The 22,689-nt window shown below is 36.4% G+C and overlaps 1 protein-coding gene across 16 annotated transcripts in view; it reads left to right on the forward strand.

The window, feature by feature from the left end:
• HDAC9 (histone deacetylase 9) overlaps positions 1 to 22,689 on the forward strand; it is a 1,049,458-nt gene that overhangs the window by 898,239 nt on the left and 128,530 nt on the right. For 14 of the 16 annotated variants that reach the window (XM_010349341.3, XM_074379572.1, XM_074379578.1 and 11 more), the window contains one exon: positions 15,540 to 15,780. The exons of the other annotated variants lie outside the window; for them this stretch is intronic. In XM_010349341.3, the coding sequence (XP_010347643.1) occupies positions 15,540 to 15,579 (40 nt within the window). In that variant the 3' untranslated portion in view covers positions 15,580 to 15,780. Of the gene's footprint in view, positions 1 to 15,539; positions 15,781 to 22,689 lie in introns of those variants that run through there. 16 annotated transcript variants of the gene reach the window in all.

The raw sequence follows: 22,689 nt of genomic DNA on the forward strand, positions 1-22,689 counted from the left end.
TTTTTCTTTTTTGTAGCGGTAGAATTTATTCAAATGTCCCTTAATATAGGCGCTGAGGCTTGCCCATTGCACTCTTGATATATAAGGCCTGGACATTCCGTCAGTTTTTCTTGAGCAATGACACCAAGAAGATGACAGCCAGGTGAGTGTTATACACAAGCTCGTTGTCTGTCATCTTCATGTGACCAACAGCCACAGCCAGACATAACACTTTCTTCATTTGGAGCTTGATTGTGGACTTCACCTTATCCACTTTGGCCACCATGTTTTCATTAATAGCCAGATCCCATGTGAGCTCAGAGCAAGAGCTTACTTATCACCATGGGGATGGGTCAAGCCATTCATGGGGAATCTGCCTCCATGAGCCAAACACCTCTCATGAGACCCCACCTACAATACTGGGGATTGCATTTGAAAATGAGATTTGGGCAGGAACATTTATCCAAACTATTATCAGCAGGCAAACAATTCAATATAAATTTTCTTTTTAATTTTCATCCAGTGTCAACAAAGCCTTAGTTGAGAATCAAGGTGAGATTTAGAAGCTCCTGGTAAAAAGAATAATCTGCCCCCTTATCTTTCCTCCTCTTCCCAGGGCCATCATTTTATCTCTATTTTCCCAGTGTGCATAACATGTGGGCTTGAAGTGCAAGTGAAGTCTGACTTAGAACATTAGGGATTAACTCCAATGCCCAATTATGTATTTTGAGTTCAGTTTTACATTATTTATAAAACAGTGTTTACTTTGAAAAAAGAAACAAAATTAATAGAAACCTATATAAAGATGCGTAATTTAGCTTCCCATCTCATCTTTGTCTTCATTCCTTCAATCCTGTCCTCTTACCACTGCAGAGGAATAGTAGAGCTTGCCTCTAGAGTCTCCACACTTTACAGCTGTGTACTCAAGGGCAAGATACTTAATCTCTCTGGGTTTAATTTTCCTCATCGTTAAAATGAGAGAAAAATTTCATAGAGTTGTGAGAATTAAATGAGACAACATAACATAAGAACTTAAAACAATACCTGGCTACTTGATAAAGGTTGGTTTTTATTTTTCTTCTTCCTCAATTTGTTACACTTTCTTCTCTCTTTTTTTTTTTTTTTTTTTTTTTGAGATGGAGTCTCATTCTTTCGTCCAGGCTGTAGTGCAGTGGTGCGATTTTGGCTCACTGCAGCCTCTGCCTCCTGGGTTCAAGCAGTTCTCCTGCCTCAGCCTCCTTAGTAGCTGCAACTACAGGTGTGTGCCACCCTGCCCAGCTAATTTTTTGTATTTTTATGAGAGGTGGGGTTTCACCATGTTAGCCAGGATGGTCTCGATCTTACGACCTCGTGATCCACCCACCTTGGCCTCCCAGGGTGCTGAGATTACAGGCATGAGCCACTGCGCCCGGCCTTTTTCTTCTCTTAATATGTTGTCCATGATTCAGTAATCTATAATATAAGAATATAGAGGCTATACTCGGACATCTGTACCTTTAGCTGTTCATAGGTTAAATCAATCAGGACTATCTTCTAGCAGAATGAAGAGGAAGAACATGTGAAAATGTCAAGTTCATTCATTCCTTCAACGCTTTCTGATTATTTCTAGGTGCTAGAAAGTGCTAGGGGCCAGGACCACAAAGCTGCCTTGTACTCCTCAAAACATTCACATACTTGGGGACTGTGGTAGTTTTCTACTGCTGCTGTAAAAAAATTCCTACAACTTTAGTGGCTTAAAAACAACACAAAGTTTCTGTAGATCAGAAGTCTAACACAGGTCTCACCGAGCTAAAAGCAGTGTATTGATAAGGGTGCCTTCATTTCTGGAGGTTCTGGGGGAAAATTGGTTTCCTTGCCTTTTCCATCTTCTGGAGGTTGCCTGTATTCCTTGGCTCATGACCCCTCCCTCCATTTGTAAAGCTAGCAACTTGACATCTGTCTGACCTTTCTTCAGTCATCACATCTCTCCCTGACTTCAGCTGAGAAAGGATTTCTGCTATTAAGGACTCATATGATTTGATTAGTCTCACCAGGATAATTTAGGATTAATTTCTCCACCTTATTATCCTTAACTTTAATCACATCTGCAAAATCACTTTTGCCATGCAAGATAACATATTCACACATTCCTGGGTTTAGGACATGGACATCTTTAGGGGACTATTATTATTCATATCACAGAACCAGATATGAACCATCAACTATAATAAATGACAAGTCTTTGATAAGATTAAAATAGAGTCCTGCAAAATGTAAAAAGCAAAACAAAACACCTTATAGGCCAATGACTGTGAAGCAAATCACAGAACCAGGGACAAGTGAATTAGGGTAGAAGAATATATAGATTTCACATAATAAGTAGGACAAAAAGCTTCCAAGATGCCTTTAGTTGACAAGACAATCTAAGAAGCCCTTTCTTTGCAAGACAATAGCTTGAGCACACTATATATATTTTTAACTTATACTGCCAACACTCAATCCAAAGTATCTTCATCTCTTATTCAAACTTTTACAGTACTTTTCTTACTGGTTCCCATATCCAGTTTTACTTTCTTTCTAATCCATTTCATACACTGCAATCAGGAAGCTCTCAGAAATAAACAAACAAACGCAAAACTGGGAAGCATATCTGATCATGCCTCTGTTTGAAACCTTTCAATACTTTTCCATTTCCATTGACATAAAGATCATCATCTTCAACAGGATCCATAATGACTACAGGAATAGACCCATAGGTATATTTCCTGCCTTACTTCTAACATTCTTTCTCTTTCTTTTCTGATGTGGTTTCCAACAAAAATGACCCTAATTAATTTTTAATGGAAATATATCTTACATATCATCATATGCCCAAGTCCTAAGATTTTTACCAATGCCACACTCATATAAAAACCACCCAGAACAAATTCAAGAACATTTTTATTACCCCCAAAAAGTTTGCTTCTGTCTCTTCCCAGTTGGTCCCACTCCCTCCAGAGGTAACTACCTTTTTACTTTTAACACTGTCAGTTAAGTTTGCCTGCTCTTTAATGTCATTTAAGTGGAATCATGCAGTGTATACTGTATTTTCTAAATCTGTGTTATTTCACTTCGTTAAGCATGTTCTTGAGATCTGTCCAGGCCATTGACAATTGGAAGTTTATTCATTTTTATTATTGTACATTTCTCCAATGTATTAATATACCCTAATTTGTTTATCCATGCACCTGTGTTTGGATGTTTGCTTGCTCACACTTTGGGGCTATTAGGAATGAAGCTGCTATGAATTAGTTATTATTGTGGTTAAAAAAACACATGTAAAACTTACCATCTTTATCATTTTAAGTGTTCCATACAGCAGTGTTTGTATGTGTATTGTTGTGCAGCAGATTTCTGGAACTTGCTTTTGCAAAATGGAAACCCTGTAGCCATTGACCAGTTCCTTCCTCTTTCTGCCGCATCCTTCTAGCCCCTGTCAATCAACATTCTGCTTTCTGTTTCAGAGTCTGACTACTTTAGAGACTTTATGTAATTGGAATCATGTAGCTTTTGTCTTTCTTTACTGGCTTACTTCACTTAGTATAATGTCCTTAAGGTTTAACCGTGTGGTAGCATATGAAAATATTTTCTCTTTTTTTAAGGCTGAATAATATTCCATTGCATGTAAATGCCATATTTTCTTTATCTACTCATCCGTTGATGAATTCTTGGATTGTTTCTACCTCTTGGCTATAGTGAATGAAAGCTGCAGTGAACAGGGATGTTCAGATAACTCTTTAAGATCCGATTTTCAGATTTTTTGGATGATATACACCCAGAACTGATATTTCTGTATCATATGGAAATGTTATTTTTAATTTCTTGAGGAACCTAAATCTCTATGAAATTTTTATGCAATTTTTCTTTTTGTGGTCACAGCACTCAAGATAAATAGCTAAAGAAGAATTTCTGGGTTGTAGGGAAGTCTTGTTTTACTTCATAAAAAACTTCCAAACTGGTTTTTTTTAAGTGGCTGTGCCATTTTATTTCCCAGGAGCAGTAAATGACAGTTCCAATTGCATCATAGCCTCACCTACACTTGGTATAATCAGTCTTTATAATTTTAGCCTTTTGTTCTGGATGTAGAATGATATTTCATGGTGGTTTCAGTTTTCTTCCAAAAAGCCATACTCATGTCCATATCAGGGTTCCCTTGGCACATGCCTTCCCTTCTGTTTGGAATGTTAATCTTGTCCTCTACCTTCTCCCACCAACCCTTTATTAGCCCTCCCATTCTTTTTCTCTTATCCTGTAGGTTTCAGATGAACTGTCACTTCTTCTTGAAAAGTGTTTGCTGACCATTAATCCCCAAATTAGATCAGGTCCTCCACACTTTCTCATGTCTCCCTTACACTTCTGCATTATTCCATATGACATAATTGACTTGTGTGCTTATGTGATTTAATTTATATTTCCTCCTGTAAGCTTCTTATGAATAGAATCTGCATCCCTTTGACTTAGCATTATTTTTTTAAGAGCAGTATATTACCTAACACAAATTAGGTAATCAAGATCTATTTTGTTAGTAACAGATGAGCAAAAATTCAGAGACTATATGACTGCAAACTTTGGAAAGGAAAAGGACTCTCGGAGCAGCTGGGGTGCCACAGAGTTGAGTAAGCTGGCTGGGTAGAAAAAGATCGTGGTGCAAAATTTAATGGAAGGGAATTAAAATACTACCATTGGAATTTGACTTATATCCTGTTTTTAGTATTAAGCTTTCACAAAGAGAGAGAGAGAGAGAAAGAGAGAGAGAGAGACACTTACAAGTTAGGTCTATACATTGAACAGAGAGTGTCATGGAGGAGGGGCCAGCATACTACTAAAGGGACAGCCAAGAAATCCTTGTGGTAGCTGTGGTAAAGAAGCCAATCAATGATGGTAGAGGAAGTGGAGAGGAAGGAAATCTAGTGTAGATAAATTGCTGAGAAATAGTGGGTAGTTAGTAATTCATGAACTATCAATGAAAGGAGAGAGAAAGAAGTCCAAATTGATAGTCTGGATGATAATGCCATTAGCTAAGAGAGAAATAAAGTAAGAAGTTGGTTGAAGGTGACTGTGTATTGTAGAATTAAAATGTGAACGTGGAGAAAAGGAAGTAATAAAGCAAACTAGGGTTGAGTAATGGTACTATTAGAAAATCTATGTCAATTCCCTACAAGAATTTGCAGCCAGTGTATTGTTATGGTAGGTTTGAGTGTGTGTGTGTATGTTTGCTTTTGTTTGGCTTTTATTCCTGCACAGCCTTGTGATATGAGGGAATATATTTCCAATCACACATTTAGGTGTAGAATTGTTATACAGAAAGTTTGTACTGAGAATATTCCTGGATTTTTTAATTCTTGTATTGCAAATTCTGTTTTGTTCTTGATTTGAATTATTATACTTCTAAAGAGCATTGAAATCATCCCAACATATGTATATAAACATTTCAAAAAGTATTTATGGAGTGTCTACTATGTATACAAAATGGTATAACATTGGAGAGGGAAGATGAAAAAAAGTGAATGAGGAAATGAAACACAGACATAAAATATAATTCATAAAATGCAAACTAATATATAAATTAGTTATATATAAAATTAGCTCATTATCTTAATTAGTAATTATCTTTATTGGAAAGACAAGGAAGTCATCAGTGAGAAACAGACTTACTTATAAAGAAGTCATCAGTGAGATAAACAGACTTACTTATGACATATGCTTATGAAAGTCATTTGATTCTCTGTCTTTCACTCTGGCTTTTGTGGCTTACTGAAAGTCAGATGTTTGTCCAAATAGATTAGTTATCAAAGAAATGAAAATTGCAATAACAACAAGGTATTGCTTTACATACATTAGATGGTAAACATCCAATTAGAATATAAGGTCAATGTAGAATATGAATTCTATGAGAGCAGTGATATTTGTCTGTTTTGTTCATTGCTATTTGTAGTGCCTAGAACAGACCCAGGGCATACACTACACACTCAGCAATTTTTTAGAATCAATGGAAAAAATTAGTAAACTAAGTATTGCTAGCAGGGACGGAGATGTGGGGCTTTAGAACCTCACTGCTTTGGGAAGATAAACTATGGCAGCTAGGGTGCATACTAATTTAGTACCATTTGATATACGCAAAACATACAACCTGGTAATTTTGGCCTTGGGAATGTATACCAAAGGCATTGTCAGCTGAAGTCTCTAGAGTAAGTGTACTAGGAAGTTCACTATAGCTTTGTTAATGGTGAGTAGAGAGTTGGAGTCAAGCCCAAGTCCAGTATTGGGACAGTGAATAGTTAAATTGTGGTAGATGCACAGTATGGGGATGCCACGTAGAAGTTACCAACTTCAAACTAGATAAACATAATTACATGACGGATCTAATAAATACAGTACTGAGAGGGAAAATTATGCACGTGTATAAAGATAAAATTTACATAAAATAAAAACATATATCCACAAAACAATATACACAGCTGTAAAGAACACCTGCAAATAAAATAATATAACAGGCATTGTATTGCTTCCCTTTCAGGAGGAAGAGGAGTAGAAGTAAGAAATAAGGATTCAGTTAAATCAGTAAAATGAGAAAATGTCTTATTAAATAATAGTATGAATGTAAATTTAAAAAGGCTATTTTTTAAATCTCAAGAAATAAGATTTAAGAAAGAATATAAGCATTTAATTTAATGCTATATCATCTCTCAAATAAAAGTACGCCCCGTTTGTTTTTTACTTTAGTAAATTATCTTATTATTGTTGGACTGAATTGATCCTTCTTTAGGATATGAAATCTTTGATTTTCATTGGTGGAAAACTATCAGTGTTGTTGATGTTGACCTGCTAGAGAGGAAACTTATGTCTTTCAATTAGTTAAACCATTATACTAAAATTTATCTTCACTGGGTTTATTTTGTAGTTATCTCTGAACTTACTGTCGTCACCTTCTTCCATGTCTTTGCTTCCCCTAGCTTGTGTCTTTGTTCATCAAGGTGAAGTAGGCGTGTATCCAGGGATGGCTGAAGTGGGAAGGCCCCGGATTTTCATAGCAATGCTTCTCATTCCTTCAAACACAGGCATTAAAGGGTCATTCCTCACAAGGTTACTTTCTAAATGTCCCATAAAGAAATCATCTTATAAAATAATGCAGACATTTAAAATAGTGACCTAGGGACAGGGGTTATATAAAGATAATGCTACCTCTGCTCAGAGCTAGGGATATGAGAAGGGAGACACTATAAATTCTCTCAGTGGCAGATATAAATAATTCAGTTATTTTACAATTGTTTCACACTTTACAACTTAGGTTTTCTCACATTAATTCGTTCAATTCTCATATCGCTGAGGGCAGGTAAGGGATTATTATTTCTATTTTAAATATAAAATTGACAATTTAGAGATATTGACTCACTCAAAGTCAATTTTTTTATTTTTATTATTTTTTTAATTGCACTTTAGATTCTGGGGTACAATCATGAAGCATTGTTGCTTAGGTACACACATGGCAATGTGGTTTACTACCTCCATCCCCCCCCATCACCTACATCTGGCATTTCTCCCCATATTATCCCTCCCCAACCTCAACACTCACCCACTATCCCACCTTGTCCCCCACAACAAAACCCAATGTGTGATGCTCCCCTCCCTGTGTCCCTGTGTTCTCATTGTTCGACATCCACCTATGAGTGAGAACATGCAGTCTTTGATTTTCTGTTCTTGTGTCAGTTTGCTGAGAATGATGGTTTCCAGAATCATCCACGTCCCTACAAAGGACACAAACTCATTGTTTTTTATGGCTACATAGTATTGCATTGTGTATATGTGCCACATTTTCCCTGTCCAGTCTATCATCGATGGGTATTCGGGTTGGTTCAAAGTCTTTGCTATTGCAAACAGTAACGCGATGAACATATGTGTGCATGTGTCTTTAAAACAGAATGATTTATAATCCTTTTGGTATATACCCAGTAATGGGATTGCTGGGTCAAATGAAATTTCTATTTCTAGGTCCTTGAGGAATCGCCACACTGTCTTCCACAATGGTTGAACTAATTTACACTCCCACAAACAGTGTAAAAGTGTTCCTATTTCTCCACATCCTCTCCAGCGTCTGTGGTCTCCAGATTTTTTAATGATCGCCATTCTAACTGGCGTGAAGTGGTATCTCAATGTGATTTTGATTTGCATTTCTCTGATGACCAGGGATGATGAGCATTTTTTTATATGTTCATTGGCCTCATCGATGTCTTCTTTTGTAAAGTGTCCATATCCTTCACCCACTTTTGGATGGGTTTGTGTTTTTCCTATAAATATGTTTTAGTTCTTTATAGATTCTGGATATCAGCTCTTTGTCAGATGGGTAGATTGCAAAAATTTTTTTCCCATTCTGTTGGTTGCTGGTTCACTCTAATGATTGTTTCTTTGGCTGTACAGAAGGTCTGGAATTTAATTAGGTCCCATTTGTGTATTTTGGCTTTTGTTGCCAATGCTTTTGATGGTAATCAAGAAGTCCTTGCCTATGCCTATGTCCTGAATGGTTTTGCCTAGATTTTCTTCTAGGGTTTTTATGGTGTTAGGTCTTATGTTTAAGTCTTTAATCCATCTGGAGTTAATTTTAGTGTAAGGTGTCAGGAAGGGGTCCAGTTTCTGAATTCTGCACATGGCTAGCCAGTTTTCCCCAACACCAATTATTAAACAGGTAATCCTTTCCCCATTGCTTGTTTTTGTCAGGTTTGTCAAAGATCAGATGGTTGTAGATGTGTGGTGTTGCCTCCAAGGCCTCTGTTCTGTTTCATTGGTCTATATCTCTGTTTTGGTACCAGTAGCATGCTGTTTTGATTGCTGTAGCCTTGTAGTATTGTTTGAAATCAGGTAGCATGATGCCTCTAGCTTTGTTCTTTTTGCTTAGAATTGACTTGGCTATGCTGGCTCTCTTTTGGTTCCATATGAAGTTTAAGGTGGTTTTTTCCAGTTCTGTGAAGAAGGTCATTGGTAGCTTGATGGGGATAGAGTTGAATCTATAAATTGCTTTGGGCAGTATGGCCCTTTTCACAATATTGGTTCTTCCCAAGCATGAACATGGAACGTTCCTTCATTTGTTTGTGTCCTCTCTTATTTCCTTGAGCAGTGGTTTGTAGTTCTTCTTGAACAGGTCCTTTACATCTTTTGTTAGTTGTATTCCTAGGTATTTTATTCTCTTTGTAGCAATTGTGAATGAGAGTTTGCTCATGATTTGGCTCTCTGTTAGTCCATTATTGGTGTATAGAAATGCTTGTGATTACTGCACATTGATTTTGTATCCTGAGACTTTGCTGAAGTTGCTTATCAGTTTAAGAATACTTGGGGCTTAGATAATAGGGTCTTCTAAATATACAATCATGTTGTCTGCAGATAGAGACAATTTCACTTCCATTTTTCCCAATCTAATGCCCTTTTTTTTTTTCTTGCCTAATTGCTCTGGCTAGAATTTCCAGTACTATATTGAATAGAAGTGGTGAGAGAGAACATCCTTGTCTAGTGCCGGATTTTAAAGGGAATGCTTCCAGTTTTTGCCCATTCATTATGATAGTGGCTGTGGGTTTGTCATAAATAGCTTTTATTATTTTGAGATATGTTCCTTCAATACCTAGTTTATTGGGAGTTTTTGGTATAAAGGGCTGTCAAATTTTGTCAAAGGCCTTCTCTGTATCTATTGAGATAATCATGTGGGTTTTGTCTTTGGTTCTGTTTATGTGATGAATTACATTTATGGACTTGCATATTGACCCATCCTTTCTAAACTTGGATTACCTTTCTAAACTTGCATATATTGAACCAGCCTTGCATCCCTGGGATGAGGCCTACTTGATTGTTGTGGATAAGCTTTTTGATGTGCTGTTGCAATGGTTTGCCAGTGTTTTATTGAAGATTTTTGCATCTATGTTCATCATGGATATTGGCCTGAAGTTTTCTTTTTTTGTTGAATCTCTGCTGGGTTTTGGTATCAGGATGATGTTGGTCTCATAAAATGATTTGGGAAGGATTCCCTCTTTTTGTTTTGTTTGAAATGGTACCAGCTCCTTTTTGTATGTCTGGTAGAATTCAGCTGTGAACCCATCTTGACCTGGACTTTTTTTGGTTGGTAGGCTATTAATCGCTGCCTCAACTTCAGCCCTGGTTATTGTTCTGTTCAAGGTTTCCAATTCTTTCTGGTTTAGGCCTGGGAGGGTGCAAGTGTCCAGGAATTTATCCATTTCTTCCAGGTTTGCTGGTTTGTGTGCGTAGAGTTGTTTATAGTAATCTCTGATAGTAGTTTGTATTTCTGTGGAATCAATGGTGATAGCCCCTTTATTGTTTTTTATTGCATCTATTTGATTATTCTCCCTTTTCTTTTTTATTAATGTGGCTAGTGGTCTCTCTATTTTGTTGATCTTTTCAAAAAACCAGCTCCTGGATTTATTGATTTTTTTAAAGGGTTTTTTGTGTCTCTGTCTGCTTCAGTTCTGCTCTGATCTTACTTATTTCTTGTCTTCTGCTAGCTTTTGAGGTTTTTTGATCTTGCTCCTCCATCTCTTTTGACAATAGGGTGTCAATTTTAGATCTTTCCTCGCTTCTCTGGTGTGCATTTATTGCTGTAAATTTCCCTGTAGACACTGCTTTAAATGTGTCCCAGAGATTCTGGTATGTTGTGTCTTTGTTCTCCTTGGTTTCAAAGATCATCTTTATTTCTGCCTTCATTTCATGTTTATCCAGTTGACATTCAGGAGCAGGTTCTTCAGTTTCCATGAAGTTGTATAAGTCTGAGTTAGTTTCTTAATTCTGAGTGCTAATATGATTGCCCTGTGGTCTGAGAGACTGTTTGTTATGATTTCCATTCTTTCGCATTTGCTGAGGAGTGATTTACTTCCGATTATGTGGTCAATTTTAGAATAGATGCAATGCGGTGCTGAGAAGAATGTATATTCTGTGGACTTGGGGTGAAGATTTCTGTAAATGTCTGTTAGGTCCGCTTGGTCCAGATCTGAGTTCGAGTCCTGGATATCCTTGTTAATTTTTTGTCTTGTTGATCTGTCTAATATTGACAGTAGAGTGTTAAAGTCTCCCACTATTATTGTGTGGGAGTCTGTGTCTCTTTGTAGCTTGCTTTATTTACCTGGGTGCTCCTGTATTGGGTGCCTATACATTTAGGATCATTAGCTCTTGCTGATGCATTAATCCTTTTACCATTATGTAATGCCCTTATTTGTCTCTTTTGATCTTTGTTGGTTTAAGTCCATTTTATCAGAATCTAGGATTGCAACTCCTGCTTTATATTGCTCGCCATTTGCTTGATAAATCTTCCTCCATCCCTTTATTTTGAGCCTATGTGTGTCCTTGCACGTGAGATGGGTTTCCTGAATACAGCACATCGTGACTTTTTATCCAATTTGCCAGCCTCTGTCTTTGGATTGGGGCATTTAGCCCATTTACATATAAGGTTACTGTTGCTATGTGTGGCAATCCAAGATTGCTGAATAGGAACAGCTCGGAGTACAGTTCCCAGCAAGAACAACAGAAAGGGTGAGTGTCCACTGCATTTCCAAACAAGTTTTCACTGCCTGCAGACCAGGAGATTCCCAGGCCAAAAAGCACCACAGGTTTTCAGCATGGCTGGTACCGTGGGTAGGTGCACAGAAACTCACACAAATCTGGGTGACCATTTCAACTGGTGCCTGGAATGCCTGGGAGACAGAGCTGCCCATTCAATTGAAAGGGAGGGGGCTGAGGCAGGGAGCCAGGTGATCTGACTTGGCAGGTACCACCCTCACAAAACAAGCAATCTGAAAAGCTTTGGATTGAGAGTTTCACAGCAAGCGCAGCAGGACCCAGGATGGTCCAGCTCAGTGGGGGTAAGGGCATCCACAACTACCGAGGCAGTCTGCCAATACCAAAGCAGTTCATACAGCAGCTGGGCAGAACCTGCAGCAGCTCAGCAATACCTCTGCTGGCAGACTGTGACTAGACTACTCCATGCTGGGCAGGGCATCTCTGAAAAAAGGCAGCAGCAAGTCAGGAACTTATAAATAAAGCTGACCTTCCTAGGTCAGAGCACCTGGGAAAAGAGGTGGTTATGAGTTCTGCTGCAGCAGACTTAAACATACCTGCCCAGCAGCTCTGCACACAACAATGGAGCTCCCAGCACAGCATTTGAGTTTCTATAAGGGACAGACTGTCTCCTCAAGCAACTCCCTGACTCCCATATACCCAGAGACACTTCATAAAGGAGAGCTCAGTCCGACATCTGATGGATACCCTTTTGGGACACAGATAACAGAAGAAGAAACCGGCAGCAACCCTTACTGTTCTGCAGCCCCCATGGGTGATCCCCAGGCAAGCAGGGTCTGGAGTGGACCTCCAGCAGTCCTGCAGCAGAGGGACCTGACTATTAGAAAGAAAACTAAGAAACAGAAGGAAATAGCTTCAACATCAGCAAAATGATGTCCACTCAGAGACCCCATCCAAAAGTCACCAACTACAAAGACCACAGGTAGATAAAGCCACTAAGATGGGAAGAAACCAGTGCAAAAAGGATGAAAACAACAAAAACTAGAACACCTCTCCCTCCTCCAAAGGATCACAACTCCTCACTAGCTAGGGATCAAAGATGGATGGAGAATGAATCTGATGAATTTGACAGAAACAGGCTTTAGAAAGTAGGTGATAACCAACTTATCAGAGCTAAAAGAACATGTGCTAACCCAATGCCAAGAAACTAAGAACCTTGAAAAAAGGTTAGATGAGATGCTAAGTAGAATAAACAGCTTAGAGAAGAATATAAATGACTTGATGGAGCTGAAAAACACAGCACGAGAACTTCACAAAGCATACACAAATTTCAGTAGCTAAATTGACCAAGCAGGAGAAAGGATATCAGAAATTGAAGATCAACTCAATGAAATAAAACAAGAAGGCAAGAATATAGAAAAAAGAGTGAAAAAAATGATCAAAGTCAAATTTTAGAAAGTAGAAGAGCTGAGATTTGATCCCAGAACATCTACCTTGAAATCCAGGATATTTTCCAACTTGCTATGCTACTAACAGTTCTATGCTGCAAGATGCTGGGGAGAATTGAAGCTGGACATGGTGGCTCACTCCTGTAATCCCAGCATTTTGGAAGGCTAAAGCAGGCAGATCTCTTGAACCCAGGAGTTCAAAACCAGCCTGGGCAACATAGCGAGAACCCATCTATGTATGTTTTTTAATTAGCCAGGCGTTGTGGCTCATGCCTGTAGTCTCAACTATTCAGGAGATTGAGCCCGAGAGACTGAGGTTACAATTAGTTAAGATTGTGCCACTGCACTCCAGCCTGGGCAACAGAGTGAGACTCCACGTCAAAAAAAAAAAAAAGGAAAGAGAGAAAATTGGTTAGTTGTGTGTTTATGTCGATGGTTTGATAGAAGGTAGGCAGCTATAAGTGGTCTATTTCAAAAAAAAAAAAAGGTCAATATAGAATGATTTTAAAAAGAGGAAAATGTTGAGAAGCATCTTATGGAAAGCTTTCTGTTGTACCTAAGTTGCCCTGTTTCAACCAGAGAGGCTTAACTTTTGCCAGTAAGTGGGTTGAAGTATAAACAGCCTGCTCACATCCTTTAAGCCTACGTTGGACATGTGGAAAATTCACAGATCCTCCACCACAGAGACTTGTGTATTCCTTACATCTGTGACCTTTGAGACATATCCCACTGTCTCTGGAACTCCAGGCACACTGAATCCTGGATTTGGGGAAAAAGATTATCCTGCTGCAGCTTGGGTTAGAAATAGGAAAATTCGGTCTCCATTAGAATACCCAGTTTGAGTTCTATAACTATATTATTCACATATTCTCAGATGTAAATAAGGCTATATATATTTATATGTGAATTCGTTTCAAACTTAAATGTTTTCCTTAATTTAAAAGTTTTCTTCTTTGAATGCTGATCATTTCTGACAGAAAAGACTTTTATGAAGTATGACTCATGTATCTTATGTACCACCTCTAAACACTCTCTCACAATCTCCTTACCCCCTAGACTCCAGGACAGTCTATAACGTCTTAAGAAGCAACATTTTTTAGTATTCCACACAGACTTTTTTAGAATTTTCTTTTTTGGTAATTATAAGTAATGAAGACTTAATGATTCCCATTCTTTATTTTTTAAAGGATGCTTTAAAAATTTTTAGTTGCCAACCTATGGATAAAATCTTTCTTTTCATGTTTTAGATTTGTTATAAAAACGCTAAGCTACTGCTTTATTTGCCAACACCTTTATTTGGAGTTGCATTGAAATCTTGACTTTTTTTCTTGTAAATCAGTAAAATAACATAGCCAAATATTTCACTTGTTTGCATAAACAGCTGTGGCTTAAACATAGCATTTTTTTTCTAATATGAAAGTAATTCATTATAGAATCCTGGCAAGTAGATAAACATTATGAAGAAGAAAATGAAAACCACTCACTATGATTCCACTACCTAGAGAGAAGCATCATCCAAATATTGTTTCCATCTGGTAGCAAAGGCATAACTCTGCATTTGTGTGGCAACATGATTTTATGCATGTTAGACAGCAAAAGAACAAATCTAAAGTATTAAGTAATGTCTCATAGTATTTATTGTTCACAGGTCAATTTTACCTCCTTGAGTTTTTAACCTTCGCTGATTCTATAAGGGATGTCATTTTTTCATGGTTTACACCTGAAACCAATGCTTCACAAAAGTATAGTTAAATCAGCAATTGCAAAATTAGCAAGTCACAGAGCTCAGATGCAAACTTGATTCTCCGGCATCTCAAATCCAGTAATCTTTCCATCACAGTCTAACTACCTCATGTATTTGGATTCCTGTTGCAATTTATTCTTTTGACTAAATTAAAAGTCATTCTAAAAGTTTGCCTTAAAACACCCTCAAAGTGTTACTAAATTAAGGTTAAATCTCAAGTATAAATTTTCAAGCAATCAGTTTTGGTTTTGCCTGCTCAGACCACCCCGCAGATGATGCCGAATAACAACTATTTACACACTACCAGAGTGCATTTCTTGTAAAAATATTGGGTCTGTAGCAACGATTTGCTAATCAAATTCAGAATTTGATTTGAAATGCCTTCGGCAGACAGCCAATCCAATTATGAAAAAGCAGAAGCAAAAAGCAGAGCTCTTAATGAGTCTCCTCCAGAAGCTAGCTAGGTCCTTTGCTCTCATTAGCAAACTGATTCCATAGGAAATCACTGCAATTGCTTCTAAAATAAAATATCATAGTTAATTTTTTCAATAAATTATTGAACTTTACTAAACACAAAACAGGTACCTTTTGGAATCTAGAGTTATAAAATATTCTGACATGTTTTAATATAAGCAGGAACATTTCCAATGATTGCTTGGATCGAAAATGTTTTTCCCCTTGACATTTGTTTATACTTCCTAGGAAAGAAATTCTATTTATGGATAACTGAATAACACATATAAACATCAGAGAGAGCTGAAAAATCAGCTTTGATTATGCATGAAAATCTACAATGTCATTGTGTACTCTTATGCCGTATTCTGATTGCCTGTTTATTTTTACAGAACTGCTGGTGAGCCTATGGAAGAGGAACCAGCCTTGTGAAGTGCCAAGTCCCCCTCTGATATTTCCTGTGTGTGACATCATTGTGTATCCCCCAACCCCAGCACCCTCAGACATGTCTTGACTGCTGCCTGGGTGGCACAGATTCAATGGAACATAAACACTGGGCACAAAATTCTGAACAGCAGCTTCACTTGTTCTTTGGATGAACTTGAAAGGGCATTAAAGATTCCTTAAATGTAACCGCTGTGATTCTAGAGTTACAGTAAACCACGATTGGAATAAACTACTTCCAGCATGCTTTTAATATGCTGGGTGACCCACTCCTAGACACCAGGTTTGAAGTAGAAACATTCATTACAACACTAGATATTGTTAATTTCAGAAGCTATGACAGCCAGTGAAATTTTGGGCAAAACGTGAGACATACTCATTCCTGACATTCTGATCAGCTTTTTTGGGGTTAATTTTCTTTTTCAAACAGTCTTAAGTTGTTTACAAGATTTGCTTCAATGGATAGCAATTCTACACAGATTGTAGTGTTTCTTGTTTGGTTGGTTTTTTCCATTTTTTTTTCTTAACTTTGTTTTAACACACAGTTCAGCTCTTCCTAGTAAGAGTTCAAGATGGAAGAACTAGGATGAGGCTTTTTTTCAGTGGAATGAACCACACTGTATCTCAAAGTCCAAATGCCAAAGGAACCTCATACACTGTTTGTAATGGTGCAATATTTTATATTACTTTTTTTTTTTTTTTTAGAAAAATGTCCCTAACATCTTTATGCTCTCAAATACAGTCAACTTGCAATTGTGTTGGAGAATAAAGTTCCCCACCTCCAAGCGCCACATACATCCCTTGTTCTTATGACAGTAGGTCTGAGCAAATGTTCCACCAAGCATCTTCATTGTCTTTAAGAAGCATATAACTTTTCAAAGGTGGTCTTAATTTGTTCCAAATCTATCAAGGACGTATTCACTCACCTTTCTTTTTCTGCCTTCCATCAATTCCTTTCTTCTTACCTTTCGTCATTCATTCCTTCTTTTAGAAAAACTGAAGATTACCCATAATCTCCCCTGTTATTGAGGGCCTTGACTGTTTAGTTTATTTTGTTTACTTTCCAAGTTAACACAGTTGTTTGGTCTGATTGCTTTTTTTTTTTTTTTAACTGTGAAGCCATTGAGATGAATATCACTTCAGCAATGTTGCTAAATTTTTCTATGTGTTTGAAATATGTTAATGAAGGCACTGCTTATTTGTAGTCACCTTGAACTGACTTAACCTAGAAGTTGTGCCTTCATGTGAAGAAAATGAATAAAACAACCTTTAAACAAGTTGCCTTAGTGTCAAAGGTTAAAAATAGAGAACCTTTATTTCTGAGATTAAAAGCAACTTACTAAATATAAGTAGGTTATCCTCCTACCTCCTAAAATTCTATTTCAACGTGTAACTCAAACACGTAAAGATATTGAGGTAGAATTGCTCACAGTATTTAATATCTGACAATGCTTTTGAAAGAGTTGGTGTTTCTTTTTTATATATTTTTCTAACTCAAAGGATATATTAAAGCCATAAGTGAAGATTGTCATGCTTTTATTCAGAAATCTGAAAGAAACCTTAATTAAAACAAGGTTTTAGGGAAGGCCATGATATGAAAGATATGGAACAATGTGGTTTTAGTTAGAGAGGACTCTAACCTGTAAATCAAAGATGAAAGATTTCACTCAAGTAGAATTATATAACTCCCTTTGTTATACAGTCAGACCATATTTTTCATGCATTTGGTTTTTTTAGGATTACCATTTTAATTTTAAAGACTTTTATTACATATACAAAAATGGCTCAATACTTGGTTTAACATCTTAGAAATTTGAGACACCCTTTGAAATAGGAAATCTGAAATGGAATGTAACTTAGTATTAGGTAAAAATTGCTTTCATTGCATAAGGGCAAATTCAATCTAGATTCATAGTAGTAATGAATTTTTTATAAATTTTATTTTCATGATATTTTCAGAGAAATTCATACCAATCATATTTGCTAGGTTATGTTATTGTACAGTGATTGCTTGAAGATATTTACTTTAAAAAATAGTGGAGCCAAAAACTCAACAAAAGATTCTCCCCATTTTAAAAAGGAAAGTCATGTTTTAATTGGAAATATAATTGTGTAATTTTAAAATCAATTTCATAATTATAAATCGCTGTCATTGCTCTTTAGTTCTCCCAAATATTTTTATGGTGTTAAGAAAATAAAACAGTGTTAATACAAACATACTCATCCACTGAAGTTTCCTACAACAGTTTAGCCACATGTTTATGGCAAGCCATTAATCTGATAAAGCCAAATCACTAGGACATCTCTATGGTTATTTAGATTTAAAACTTGACACATTAATGAATTAATCACACATTCTCTCATGTGACACCATACCTAGTTGGCTGCACTTAGAGTCTTTAAGGTACTTGGAGAAGCAAATAAACTATGGAGAGGATTATTCACAGCTGAATGTAGTTGTAAGAATGGAATATCAGTGCTTTTTGATTGTACCATTACAAGATGTAGCACAGCCCTGAGGGACAGAATGGAGGCTTTCAAAATATGGACACTTCTTTTGAAATAGACTAGCATTTTTTGAAAGGGTAGTTTCACTTGGTATAGTTTTTCTTCACTTACACATTTCATTTTTATTGCCCACAATAGTTCTGAATGAGAGGCTAAAATAGCATTATCAATTTTCCATCTCTTTCTGATCCTTACTCTGAAGGAAAATCACAGGGTTTCTTCCCAGTCTCATGGTCAATAAAAATAATGGTCTTTGATAAATCTACTAGTAAATAATACTAGGAGTTTAATAAGATATCATACATAGGTATAAAAAGGCTTAAAAATTAATTTTTCCAATTATATAATTTGGGACTATATATTAAACTAGAAAACACTGATAGTTTTATTAAATAGTAAACAAAATGGACTCAAATAAAACCAGAGGCTATGTTGTCATTGTTTAGTAAATCGAAAGAACATTTTGAGATGAACTACCTTTAAATATTTTTTAAAATTTATAACATGAATAATGGAGATAGAAGTCAGCTTTGGAGAAAATAGTGATATTTATGAAAAAACTACTACTAATCACATTTCCATTACCAATCCTGGGGAATGAAATCTTGCCTTTAGTTTTTACCTACAACCCTATGCGACACTCTCATTGACAACATGATGGCCTTGAAAGCAGGGCATCTCCCACAAAGGCTTCAGAAATTACAGGACTGGTCTCTCTTAATAGTTTAGTCCTGCTTTATTTCCAAAGGTCAATTATAAAGCTTTGTGGATTTACTGGGTTTCTTTACAGACTCCATATGGAAGTAAAATAGAATGATCATTTGGAAAGTCTCCTGGGAAAACATTCCTCTTCAATCAGCTTTTTTTTTTTTTTTTTTTTTTTTTCGAGGTAGAGTCTCGCACTGTCAACCAGGCTGGAGTACAGTGGCGCAATCTTGGCTCCCTGCAACCTCTGACTCTGGGGTTCAAGCGATTCTCCTGCCTCAGCCTCCTGAGTAGCTGGGACTACAGGCGCATGCCACCATGCTGAGCTAATTTTTATATTTTTAGTAGAGACAGGGTTTCACCATATTGGCCAGGCTGGTCTCGAACTCCTGACCTCGTGATCCACCTGCCTCGGCATCCCAAAGTGCTGTGATTACAGATGCAGGTCACTAATCCTGGCTAATTTTTGTATTTTTAGTAAAGATGGGATTTCACCATATTGGCCAGGCTGATCTCAAACTCCTGACCTTGTGATCTGCCTACCTAGCCTTCCAACGTGCTGGGATTACAGGTGCGAGCCTCCACTCCTGGCCAATCAGCATTTTAAAACTTACTGTTTTACTCCCAGCATTTATGTTTAGAGGAATTAATTTAAATATTTCTTACTATTTAGCTGTTGAATATTTACTCTCAACTTATCTCAATGAAAGAAGTATTAAACAAGTGTCTTACAGTGCCAAAAGAAACAAGCCAAAATTTTCTGTCTTAAAAGTAACTCATTCTGAGCTTGAAATGACTCTGTCAGTATTTGACACTGCCATTTCTAGTGGGATGTATCTTAAGATTCTTTTCCTGCTTCAGGAATGAAATCACTTGTCCTGCTGAGAAAATAAGAGAAAAAAAAATAGAATTAGAAAACAACACATCTGTTCAAGATGGCGTTTTTACTATCAAAAGATGTGAAAACCAGATGATCTGTGCTAAGAAGTGAAGGCATTTTATTGTTTTCTTCAAAACTGGTCAACATGGTCATGATCATCATCAAATTTCTTGTGTTCCCAAAGGCCATTGTTACAGTACATTCTCTGGCAGTATTTTGTACAGTGTGCTGCATTTGGAATGAAGTATTATAAAGTATCTTGTCACCTTCATCAACACCATTATTAAATATGTAAGTGCCTATGTGTGGCTTCTTTTCCTGGGGATGTTTGCATTGAAAATCATAGCCCTTGCCTTCTGACAGCTTGCTTTTACTCCATCAAATGCTTCGTGAAGCAGAGCATGATTGTCAAGTGGTATACTCACACATGCTATACTCATACTACATAACTTGATTTCTCCAAATAAACTACAGTCCATTTTATCTATGATATGCCTGGCTTCATATAATGGTTTTGTAAAATACATTAAGCAACAATTGAGTCAGTTATTACTATGCTGGAAATAACTAGGTCAGAAAATTAAACCTTAGACTTTTGATCTGGGGCTTTTTGGACTTGATCCAATGATAAGGTAATAGAGTTGTTGCAATTTCTCAAACCATCTTAATTCTCAAACTAAACATTTAGAAAATGCATGGTGAATTTGGTGTAAACTTAAAATCTTTCTAACCAGTAATTTTCTTTCAACTCTTCTCTACTCTTTCTGCCTAACAATCTATACCAAATTGCCATATCTAAGCAATCAAACAAAATGGTTTCTGAAATCTCTACTTATGTTTCCTAAGTAGAAATGACCTTGACAACTTATTTTCTTAGATACCACTAGGCATACTTCCTTTCATGCCATTTTATTAAAAAAAAAAAAAAAAAAAAAAAAAAAAAAAAACTTTGGTAGATACTCTGTCTTCCTTTTTATCTCTTTTTTTTTTTTTTTTTTTCAAGAGCCACTTTTTAAAATATCCTTAAAAGTTATAGTTGTCTACAGTTTTGGACTTGGCACTTTGTTTTACTAATGCAGAATTATTCTTTTTCTTTCAAACATAGTTTGCCATCGTTCTTGCTACTACCTAATCATGTTGTGCTAGTTATTGTGTAGATAAAATTGCACATATATTTCCTTGTCCTTTGAAAGATGTCTTTGAGTCAAACCCACAAGCATGAACTCCCACCTGAAGGAAAATTGGCAAAGGATAAACTTTAAATCAATATGTTTTGAAAGGAAGAGATTTCCAGACTTTTCAGAGACAATTGGAATCCTTTTATTTTTTTTGTTTGGGCCGTAGGCACATTAGAAGTAACTGTTGCAACATCAAATATAATAGGGAGTGTCCAAAGTTTCCTGGGACATTGTGGTCATGTTCTTAATCCTTCATTGTGATGTCCCTTCTTGGAGTTGGCAGTTTGTGACAATTCATAGAGATCTTGCAGCAATATTTGGCTATTGGTGTTATTAACTTAAAATTCGACACAAAATGGAGGAATTTTTAAAAAAAACAAGAACTGGAAAATTTGAAGTAGAATGGCACTTCCTTAGGTATGTAAGGATTGTTTTTGTATAAAACTCCCATTTTCTCTTCCTACACTTTAATATTCTCAAATTCTTTCTGGGGAAGCGACATCAGTGTCTACCTCCACAATAACTAGGATATAGAAAATTGCCTTTTCAGTGGTCTGGGTGTAACAAACATGCCGATTAAAATGAGTGACCATTTTGTAGGTTACAGCCTCAGTAGTCTGTGTCATTTGAAAGCAAATATCCTGATATTTTTAAATAAGGTGGGCAGGGCAGGCAGGAAACCAGTATTTATTACTTTTGTGATTAAACACTCTGGACCAGGCTTGTTGATGTGTATGCCAATAATCCAGAGTTTTTAGCTTGGTGTAAAATAAAAATGTCTTTTCTATTGTGGTCTGATATCTGTTTCTGTAATAAGATCAGTTTGTTGTCCTCTGTACACCAGTGGTTTTGCCCCTAATTTTTTTTGGCTAGCATCACCAAGATCTGTCATCCAGAGCTTCTGAGAAAGATACATGTTGCCAAACTTTTCTTAAAATTGTGCTGCCAGTGGTATTTTCCCAGATGTGAAAAATAATAATCTAATTAAGAATTAACACCTAATAACAATACCATTGTTGAACATGCTCATGGAATGTCCACCTTCTTCTGATGTCCACCTTTTTTGTATTTGAAAATGCAATGGTGTGTTCCAAATTATTGTTGATGTTGTTAATGTCATGACTCTCCGTTGAAGAGAATGAAAGATCCCCTTTTGTTTTGTGTTTTCTACTAAATTAGATTTCCCTCTAGTTCTATGTGAATAAAAGTATTTGAAATAAAAGTGTTCTTATTTTTCTATGTCCTTGGTGCCTACATAGCAGATATTTGACAAATATTTGTTGGATAAATAAAATATTATGACCTATGAATTACCATAAAATGTACTATTACATTTTCAAAAAATGAAAAGATTGACTTATGAGTAAATCTCCCTTGAAGTAACATGAAAATTCACAAAAGAAGATGCAAATTAGAACAGAGTTGCTATTTGATTGTAGTTTGATGGTTAGGATGAAGAAAAATAATAACTAACACTGATTAAGTACCTTCCATGTGCCCGTCACTCTACTGAACACTGTACCAGAATGATATTTAATTATCACATGAACCATGCATCGTATGTGTTATTAGTCTCATTCACAGATGAGAACATCAAGCGTTGAAAAGGTTAACGCACTGTTACAGTGAGAGACAGGATTTGACCCTTATCTACATGTATCTATATCTAAAGTCCATCCTCTCCAAATGTATATATGACACATCAAAGATGGTATACTAAAGAGATTCTTTGGCTAAAAAACAGTGATAAACCTTCAGACTGTATACTCAGTCTTTGCTAACCTTAAAGTTTAAGTTATCAATTTAAATGGATCTGGTAATTGTGGC

Source organism: Saimiri boliviensis, chromosome 10 (genome assembly GCF_048565385.1).
Source record: "Saimiri boliviensis isolate mSaiBol1 chromosome 10, mSaiBol1.pri, whole genome shotgun sequence".
In the NCBI taxonomy this organism is placed as follows: domain Eukaryota; kingdom Metazoa; phylum Chordata; class Mammalia; order Primates; family Cebidae; genus Saimiri; species Saimiri boliviensis.